Source organism: Nilaparvata lugens, unplaced genomic scaffold (genome assembly GCF_014356525.2).
Source record: "Nilaparvata lugens isolate BPH unplaced genomic scaffold, ASM1435652v1 scaffold7643, whole genome shotgun sequence".
In the NCBI taxonomy this organism is placed as follows: domain Eukaryota; kingdom Metazoa; phylum Arthropoda; class Insecta; order Hemiptera; family Delphacidae; genus Nilaparvata; species Nilaparvata lugens.
The window spans coordinates 2,238-13,412 of NW_024093391.1; the positions used below are offsets into that span (position 1 = coordinate 2,238).

At 35.5% G+C, this 11,175-nt stretch overlaps 1 protein-coding gene across 1 annotated transcript; it reads right to left on the minus strand.

Moving 5' to 3' along the window:
- Positions 1 to 992: 992 nt before the first annotated feature.
- LOC120356714 (enoyl-CoA delta isomerase 1, mitochondrial-like) lies at positions 993 to 9,242 on the minus strand (the record flags this gene model as incomplete). Its single annotated transcript, XM_039445689.1, is given in 4 exon segments — positions 993 to 1,149; positions 2,428 to 2,610; positions 5,495 to 5,613; positions 9,096 to 9,242. Coding segments are annotated over 4 exon segments (606 nt in total), but the record flags the coding sequence as incomplete, so codon positions are not given.
- Positions 9,243 to 11,175: the final 1,933 nt, after the last annotated feature.

Sequence of the window (11,175 nt, forward strand, 5' to 3'; positions counted from 1 at the left end):
CTAAAGCTTAAAAATGAAATAGAAAAGCTTAAACAATATTCAAGTAATGATAAAATGTCAGAATCAATTTATCAGATAGAGATTTTATTTTAAAACTTGTGCATTTATAGTAATATAATGACACATTTACTAATAACAATAAAGAGATAAGTTAAAATGAGAAGTGAAATGAACAATTTGTAGATTGAGAAATAAGATTAAATTGAGATTTATTCAATTATTTTATTACAGCTACGAATCTAAAAAGTGAATGTATAATTAAAATTTGAATAAAAGTAAGTTCGAGTACATGAATACATTCTATTTCTATAAAAATATGCCAATAACAATTTTATAAATCGTAATAAAATAAAATATTTAGTAGTATACACTCTAGATTATAATGGCAATATAATTTCAAATATTTATGATTCAATAAATTCATGTTACACTTTATAAAGCTATAAACTAGAAGTTTTCATCATATGTGTGCGTTATAAAAATTCATTAACAGTCATATAATTTGTAATTGTATACATAAATATTTGAAATAGAGAAGACAGAAACCTTGAAATCCAATGGAATTCAACACATTTATAATCTGAAACAATATGCTCCAAGAAAGACTTACAATAAAGATTATAGTACCTACTTGTTTGAACGCTGACATGTATTTGAAAAGCCAGTTATCTTCTAACTAAAGAAAAATAAATATGTAAAAAGTAAAAACTTATGAAAGTCAATTCCCTTCGAAAGAAAAAGTATGATGCAACAACGTATACAGATATTTTTCCAAATGTTTATGGTTCTGTACGGGTTTGAACCCATTTACGAGGTGATATCGTCCAAGTTTGATTGTAGTTTAATCTTGGTTGCTTTCAGGTTTTATGCTTCAATTATTGTCAAGTTTCATTGAGACTTTCAAGTTCAACTTTAAATTGCTCATAATTAAGTTAATTAGTTGTGCTTATAATTAAGCACAAAGTTCTTAAACTTCGGCTCACTTGGCTGATTTCTTCTTCAGAGATTCTAAGTACATTCCAAGTCCCTCCTGGACTTTGGGCTGGTTGATGTAGTTGAGGAAAATCTGCAAATCTTTCTCCTTGTTGTTGAGGAGCCAGTTGACGGTTGCCTCGCGAAACTCCAGTTTTGTCATTTTTCTTGGTAGTGCTGAAAAATAAATTAGGAATGAAAAATTGTGATGATTATAGTATTGTATATTCAGGGTGTCCCACAAAAGGTGTAACAGCCGATGGCCATAGAATATGCATGGAATTTGCAACACAAATGACTAGTAGAATGTTCTTATATCGACCTTAGCTTTCGAGATATCGATTTTTCGATGTTTTTGAAAAACGTCAATATCTATAAAACTTCCAGTCAAAGTCGACATTCGTCGATTCAAAAGCCAAATTTCAAATAGTTTGAACGCTCATAAGAAGTTCAAAAACGTCAAAAAACTTATATGAATCTTGTTGGAAATTTCTTCCTCTTTTCAACTAAATTAGAATTAGATTTTGACTAATGGTTTTCTAGTTATTGACATATTTTAAAAATAGAGAAAAATCTATATAGCCTATCTCGAAACTAAGGTCGATATGGAAAATTTTACTGGACAGTTTTTGTTGCAAATTTCATGAAGAATCTATGGTCTTCAGCTGTTACACGTTTCATGATACACTCTGTATAATTTATTGTTCAATATCGAAATTACTATGAATTTAATACCCAATATCGGGGCACCGAGTTTCGCTCGTTATTTTTATTTATTGATAAACAGAACACAATTCTCTAAAACGATCGTGTTTATATTTTACAGCTGGCTATACGTCAGCTGACGTTCGTATGAATTTCGGGGATGCGATATTTTGATTTTCCACAGAATCACTCGCTCACTTTTTACTATACACAGACGACGAAAGTCTCAGCTGTTTCAGCCAAGGATAAAAGGATATGTGTCGTTCAGCGAGTTTTCCCAAGGATGAGACCCAGTGCAATCGAATTTTTATATCATAAACCTACTATGTTCCAAATTTCGTGAAAATCGTTAGAGCCGTTTTCGAGATCCGTTGAACATAAATAACCAGATATAAAAATATAAACAGATATACAGAAATTGCTCGCTCAATATAATAGGATTTTTCATTTCAATACCGTCCAAATACAGATTGTATTGATGTGAAAATATGGTTGCATTTAATATAATGTGTTACATTTCGGATTTAAACGGACAGCTGATCAATCTCCATTGAGATGGTGCATGTGGGATTAATGGCGAACGCACACAGCAGCAGCCAGACGGAGAAAAAACCAAGAGTCTGCATGCAGACGTGAGCAGACGTATGGAGGAAGTTTTCCTCCGTCTGTCTGCATATGGACCTCCATACAGACTCATATGCACCATCTACAAAACTGTGTTGTAGTTGAAGAACTGTGCGGACTACTTACGAGGTTATTTTGGCGAACTGTGAGAGGAAGGCGATCGCTCGACCAGTTGCCTCGTCCTTGGATGCGACAACTTCATCGACCAGATTGACCTTGAGAGCCTCATCAGCTGTGAACATCTTGCCAGTGGTCAAGGCCAGCTCAGCCTGTCGCTCGCCTATCACGTTACGCATGCTGTCCTGAAACCTAAAATAAGTTCTCCACTATCACTCATTTTTCATGAGACATTCACCACCACTATTTTCAATATTATTATTTATTATTGGCATTGCATCCACTGACCTCCTGTAAAAGAGGTGTTGGGAATTGCCAAGTCAATAGTCAAAATTCTTTATTACATATTCTTCAAAAATAGCAATTGTTGTCAAGAATTAAAAAAAAATTGCATGGTTGCCTGTAAAGTCGGTATACGGGCGAAAGTTTTACGTGACAACGACTTTGAGTGGTAAAATAATTTTAATGTGAATATTCATTCGTATAGTAGGGAGAAAGATGAAATAATAGTAACAATTTAAAACATTTATTTATACAAAGAATTATATTTAAAACATTAATTTATACAAAGAATCTCGCACTGAATTTCATATTAACAAAATTTTATTTTTACCTTCACACATCCTCAACAAAATCACTCTGTCTCTCTCGCTCTTAGGCGGGCTAACTGTGCTCGATTCATTTTTTTACATAGCAAGTCGCACTCATTTTTTCAAGTTAAACAAATTATTATTGGCTGAGAAACGATTTATACTACTTTTGCGATTGAAAACTACCACAACATTGTGATTACTACAACATAACCTATTCACTTACACTTATACCTATTCACTTATACTTATTCACATAACCTATTCACTACGTAGTGGCGCAGTCGCAGGAGATTGCTTGCGGCGCCTTCGCAGGTTGACTGCTCCGTTTCACTCTCTCTCCAGGTGAATGCCTTCGGGTTGCTGCTGCGTTGCTCGCCACTGCTCCTATTCGTGCTCTTTCCAGACGACCGTGAACCGAAACGAACGCTCTCACTCGCTCTCATTGTGAGCGCATAACGCGGAGCGTAACGCAGTTTCTTGAAGTGTCACCCGGCAAACCAATTTATAAGACGTTGTCACGTCAAAAAAAAATATATAATTATATATATTTGAATTGTTTGTATTTACAATTATATATTTTCACTGCCAGTCTGTGTCTCCTGTTTCAAGAAATTCACATAGTTCGTACATGGGCCTTCCTTTGAGAAACTCACTAAGTCTTTTTTCAATGTCACACAATCCAGCCTCTTCATCTTCTCCGGTAGGTGATTCCACAGTTTTCTACCCACGTATGAAGGTTTCTCTTCGAAGATTGCAGTCCTGTGCCTTGGGAGTACATAGTTGTCTGCCTGCCGAGGGACATATTTATGAACATCTGTGCCTCTCTGGAGATTTAGTCGGCTAACATGGGTGATGACTTCCATGATATTGTAGATGTTGGTCACCGTCATGATGCCCAGATGACGGAAGGCATCTCGACATGTCTCTCTTTGTTTGAGACTTGCCAGCACTCTTATAGCCCTCTTCTGATGTGTGAGAGCCCTCTTTAGATTGCCCGCAGACGATCCCCCCCCCCCACACAATAAGCCCATATCTCAGGTGGGACTCCAGGGCATGGTATGTTGCTTTTGCTGCTTCCAGTGTTGCAATACATCACTCTTCTCACCATATAGATTCCTGAGCCTAGTTTCTTGCATACTGAATCAACATGTGCGTTCCATGATAGGCCCCTGTCTATTGTAATGCCCAAAAATTCAACCCTGCCCTTATCTATGCTGCATGAGTTTATTTATTTATTTCATTGACAATATTACAAATCATAATTATAATAAATATAATATGATTGGGAGAAGACAACAGGCATAGCCCAAAAATGTCTTCTCCCAAATTTTTACAAAAAGAAGTTTCAAAAAAGAATAAGGTTAAGATTTCACTTTCACTTCAAAAAGTTCAATTTCCACTTCAAAACCAATGACTAAACTAAAAATATTGACTTTTGATATTTAAAAACTGATTAAAAACAAAAATATTTTACTCAAATCTCTACAAATTGGAAATTTTTGAGTAATTTTGCAAAATTTTGAGCCAGAAAAGAAACACAACTTCACTATTAGCACAGCTGATAAAGCTTTATTAATTTGTTAATTCAAGAGTTTGTTAATTGGACCCCTCTTTTACTGAAATTAACTTCAATTGTTTTGAGGAATTCGTTAAACAATCATGAAATTATTTATCTACCATCTCGAGGTTCAAAGTACTCTCAGAACTCCTAAACACAGTAGACACATATGCACAGCAACTATTTTTCTAATACCGAAATCCTCACCGGTTATTTCATTTAAGCGAGATGGCAGTAAATTATACAATCGAATACCTAAACTCCTCACTCCTCGGCCGTACATAGTTGTTCGGTGTGCATCTCTCAGGTTACTCTTGTTTCTAGTTGCATAGTGATGGAATGTTTCGCCAGTATTGAACTTATGCAATTTTTTTAAATTCAAATTTCAAGATTTTTGAATTGGAGCTGGCAGCTTGTTCGAATTATTCTCCAATCATCACTTTCAATGCCAACTTCTGTAATCTACATACCTCCACTACGCAGATTCAATTTCCCCAGAAATAATGTCAAATATTAGAAGGAGGTAAGAAAAAGCGAAGTAAAAACACAAAAAGTAAACACAGCCCTACTACGGTTCAGAGATAATTTTAAATATCCCATAACGAAAACTGCTGAGTTCAGTTTGTTTTCAAGGTATTCGTTATGCTGTTTCCATTAAAGATCAGAGTTTATTACAGCTCCTTGAACTCTAATATCATTCATGGATTCTATTTTATAATATTTGACATAATATTTGATTGTAGGACCTCTCACATTACCAAACGACTGTTTTTAGCCAGCCGGGACCGACAATTTAACGTGTTCATTCGAAACAGTCATGCTAAAACTGTGATATTTATCTCCCAACGTATTCATTGATTTTATTATGGTTGAATCTGTTCCTTATATTATACAGTTTATAAGAATATAACACTAATAAAGTTACCATCTTGGTGCAATGATTCCAAGTTTCGTTTCATTGAGGCCAATTGTATTTTTTGGTCCGACAATGATTCTGTATTCACAGCTAAGAGCTAATAGGCAACCTCCAGCCGGGCTGTGACCCTGAAAAAAGATAAGAAATTACTGAAGTATTAAAAATACACACATTACATCCATATTACAACTAAATTTCAGAAAAGTGAAATCATTACCTCATTTCGGACTTTTAAATTATTATCTAAATTTGGAAGAGAAATAGTACAAGGAGTATCCTTAGTTTTTCTCTCCCATTCAGTGCTTCTTGTAAAAATAATAATAATAATAAAAATAATATTATTATATAAATAAAAATCGAGCCTCAAATTTCACATTCAACCTTTTTTGTGTGCACCGAATTTGATGATTTTTTTAGCTGTGTTTCTTATGTTGAGGAGCAGGTTTATGGCCTATAAAATTTATGATCCGACTTCAGAACTCTTTCCTACAGTCCTTCAAAGTTTACATGTAATCCTTATGGTAGAAGATTTGTGAGCTGGCCACACACAGAAATAAAAATCAGCTGTTATAATCATTGCGTCATCCAACAGCCGTCAGTAGATCTGTTTTTCTATGTTTTTCTACTGATTCACAAAATTTTAATTCTAAAAATCTGGTGTGGCGCACTCACACAACTTTCCTTGCCATTATGAAAACTGATCACCTGACGCTAGTGTTAACCGCATCTCAAGTCTACTATTCTAAGATCTGAGCCAGCTGGTGACAGGGCAATAACGCTGGAGACACACGAGGTCTGCTATCTCTTCATAGTGAATCATTTAATAGAATCAACAGTTGTCGACAGTTTGCAATAATTGGATAATCACATTTTCTCGAATTTCGAGCTTATTTTTAATTTTAGGTGAAAATGCTACTGAACATTAATTGTAGAGATTCTCTGCTCAATCTTTTCCACTCGAAATTTTTTGTTTAAATTGTATCTGAAGCCTGATAATTGAGAATCTAAAATCAAACTTTGCATAGATGGGGCGGAGCTCCTGAAATTTTTACAGATATGAGACTTGTGGCAGTTGATAGAGCTTATCGATGACTATTCTAGGTATAACTTTAATCAAAATCGTTGGAGCCGTTTTCGAGAAAATCGCGAAAAACCCGTTCGAGCCATTTTAGCCGTCATCTTGAATCGCATTTGATCGAAATTGTTCGTGTCGGATCCTTATAGTGTAAGGACCTTAAGTTCCAAATTTCAAGTCATTCCGTTAATTGGGAGATGAGATATCGTGTACACAGACGCACATACACTCATAACACACACACACATACCGACCACTTTTTTGGACTCAGGGAACCTTGAAACGTATAGAAAATTAGAAATTGGGATACCTTAATTTTTTCGGAAAGCAATACTTTCCTTACCTATGGTAATAGGGCAAGGAAAGTGAAAATAATGCTGCGGTACTAACGATGTTCAAACTTGGGTCGTAGAACTCGAAATGCTGTAAATTTAGAATATGCACGGGAAAACCAGCAGCAAGGAGATATATCATTCAATTCCCAGCAAGCTGCATTCAACTATATCTAAAAATACAAACTGCTGCACAACTAACTAAGCACATAGGAAGTTCATATTGAGATATAAATGTAAATACTGATTGTTGGATAGTTTTCATAAAAATATAGTGCATCAGATTAATCTAAGGCTAAACACACCTGAGGAGGCGCGGTTTGGTGATACAAAGTGTTGATCTTATGGAGATTGCCTTATCACACCGTTCCACGCCATGCCCGATTCAGTGTGTGTGAGTTCTTCCATTCAAACCAATAAGCATGAAGCAACTGGAATGAAAATGCCACATCGCGCTCCTCTGGTGTGCATCCAGCTAAAGTTTGTCATGAGGTGCATTAACTATTTGGCGGTACGAAGTTCGCCGGGCCAGTAAGTATAGAATAAAATTAGAATAGTAAATAAAGAGCTCACCAATAGAAAAGGAATGCAAGTTTTTTGTGAATAAACTATCCACGTTGAGAAGACAAAATATTGTGGTTTTATTTATAAAATTTAAGTTATATATTTAATATATATAACTAATATATAAACATACCGTTTTTATGATGTTGTAATACAACTGTTACATAACTGTTGATGAATAAAAAATAGAATACATTTGTTCAATGTGACTTCAGAACGAGATTTACATTGTTATAATTTGAAAAATATTGTAAACTAGCTGGCACGGCGAATTTCGTACCGCCAAATAGTTTAATGCATCTCATGACAATCCTTAGCTGGATGCACACCTGAGGAGGCGCGATGCGGCATTTTATTTATATAGAACACAAGCCGTCAGGCTCGCTTCGCTCGCCATATCCGTCTAGCCAGGGGCTCCGCCCCCTGGACCCCCGACTGGACCGTCCAAGAATGAGATCAGCAGGCTCGCTTCGCTCGCCTGCATTTTTCATTTGAGCATTTTTATCATATGTTAGGACATCCAGTCGGGGGTCCAGACTAAAGCTGGCTAAACGGATATGGCGAGCGAAGCGAGCCTGACGGCTAGAAATATATATTCCCAGGATTGAAGTAGCAGTGCCCATCAATTTTTTCCGCGATAAATCATTTAAATCTTCAACTTGGTGCCAACCTAACTATGTCAACTCAACTTAATGCCAACCTGACAAATTATTATTTAGTTGCCAGTTAACAACTGTTTCGAAGAGGTACTCTATCTAGATTATAGTTCTATAGTACATATGATATGGAAATTTCAATTATAATTAAGAGATTGGGAGAAGAAGAATATACATGCTAAAAGACGAACTTCAAACCCTTAAAAACAACCCTTAGAGTTAAAATATTGCCAAAAGATTTCTTAGTGCGCCTCTAAAGGGCCAACTGAACATACCTACCAATTTGAACGTTTTTGGTACGGTAGATTTTTAGTTATGCGAGTGAGTGATGAGTGAGTGAGTCAGTCAGTCAGTCAGTCAGTGAGTGAGTGCCATTTCGCTTTTATATATATAGATTTTCCAACTGCAAAATAAATAATTTACTAAAAATCAATTTATTATGAACACCGAAGACAGCACAATTATTCGAAAAAAAAATCGTTAGAGCAAGTAAGTCTTTATCCTGAGGCCGCACTGCTGGATGGTTACACACAGATAACAGTCATTTTGTTTCTAGTCGGGGCGTTCAGAATAAAATACATGGCCGGTTATGGAGCAGCACACACTCTTGTCTACTATCTACCGACGGCTGTTGTATGACGCAATGATTATAACAGCTGATTTTCAATCCTGTGTGTGGCCAGCTCACAATTCTTCTCCAATATGAATTACATGTAAACTTTGAAGGACCGTAGCAAAGAGTCCTGAAGTCGGATTATAAATTAATTTGATAGGCCATAAACCTGGTCATGAACATAACGAATACAACTATGAAAATCATCAAATTCGGTGCACACATAAAAAAGTTATTGAATGCCAAAATTTGAGGCTCGATTTTTATTTATATAGATTTACATTGAATATTTATTTATATAGAGTGATTTACATTGAATTAAATAAAAATACAAAGAAATTTATTCTCAACTACACAAAAAGTGACTTACATTGATAACAGCCACAGTGGGAAAGCTGGTAGTATATAGCTTGATCCATGTATCCTGAAGCGTGGTCCAGAAGTCTTTTACTCTAGTTGGGTCAGGCTTGTACATTTCTAGAATATCAAGTCCTGCGCTGAACACACTCGGATTATCCTGTTGAGAGAGAAATTGGTTAAAAATGTGAAAAATGAAATGTAAAAATGAATAATGATTGCATATAATAATACTGAGGGTGATGCCCACATAAGCTCTCAGGCTTGTGCTTGAGAGGGATGATGATGAGAGATGACGACTTCTTTTTATGTAGTCTGGACCGACGAATTATCGTCTCCTCCGAAAAACGGGGTGGTCGTATTCATGTGATTGAGATGTGGTCAAAAACCTTTGCTCAAAAAAGGCAGCTTTTAGGATAATTACTGAGTTTTGGACACTTCAAAATTTGTAGTTTCCTATCATCCAGGAACAATACCCTAAAATGTTCGACACTACTTCTGACACACCCTGTATATTACATATTGTAAACTCCTCAAATTAATTATACTTTATTGTTAAGGGAGATGCCCTCATGATATCTAGGCCTGTGCGTGAGTGATGAGACGGATGATGAGTGGACCTCATTAGGTGAGTTTAGGTGGGTTCCGAACAACCGGAAAGCGACTCATGAAATGTTTAGAGGAGTCAGTTTTACAAGTATTTTTAGGTTTTCATGTAGGCTGAATAAAACAGAACGATGCATAATCTTTTAGGCCAGTCTATTTATAAGAAAAATTCATCAAATTGAAATGGAATTGAAATTACAGTTGGCCTACAGAGGAGTGCCAGAATCTGACAATGGTCTAATCTATACAGTAAGTGCCAGACTGTAAAACTGTATGAAGTATTATACAGAAAGTGCCAGAAACTCGGTCTGATCTAAGCTTTATGAGGGTCGAAACGGAGAAGGGACATAAGCAGAGAGTTTTCAAATAGAACAGCCTGTACACTGGGACAATAGTAGCGTCAACTAGCTGTCGTGGGAACATTGGAAATGTCATGTACATTTGAGTTTTCAATTTCGCGTTGCCCTTGCAGCTATAGCACAGAATACATACAGAATGGAAAGTATCAATCAAACGCCTATCCAATCATGCTTTTTACATGTCGCCAATACTACTTGAGTGCACAAAGACCAAGTCAGGTGACTGCGCCATATTGTTAGAAATTAAAATTATCACTATCCGGGTCTTTTGATTGGTTCGCAGCAGTGAACGAGCCGGATCAGTAAAGTGATCCGAACCTCCCATCTATACTATTACTATGCTGAACTTTCTTTCAAGATGGCGGATTTTTGCGTCAGGATACTAGCCGACTTTCCATTCTGTATTGTATCATAGAGAAACAATAGCTAGAGTAGAAATCCCATGGTATAGGGCGTTTATGTCGCAACCTTTACTGTTATCTCAAGTCGATTATTATCGATTATTGAAGATTTTTATTGTTTTGGCCGGGTAAGTGTGTATGAACGGCATATATATAACGTTATCTTTTTCTCGCTTTGCTCTGTTGCCAGATCGTCTTTCAACAATGTAGACTTGATAATTAATAAACAAAATACTTCATCTTTATTATGAAAATTCATTATGAAATTATTGAAAAATATAATTTCTTGCTTATAAGATATAATATTGATTATTTGAAACGAGAATGAACAGTTAATATTACATCAATAAACCTTTATCAGCTATCGTCTATAGGAGGCATTGCCAAGACAGATTTTTAACAATGTAGAATTAATAATAGAATAACAAAATATTTAATCTTGATTATGAAATTATAAAAAAATATAATTATTCCTTGTCTAATAAAATATAATTGATTATTTTAAACTAGAATGAACAGTTAATATTACATCAATAAACCTGTATCAGCTACCGTCTATAGGAAGCATTGACAAGACAGAGGATTGGCAACGTTGTTCTGCTATCTTTCTTCACTGCCATTACAACGTGGACCTCACTATAGTCGTATATCATATATTCAACTAACGTACGATGGCTATATCTACAGTAAACATACATCACATTGTTACATCATTTATACAATAGAT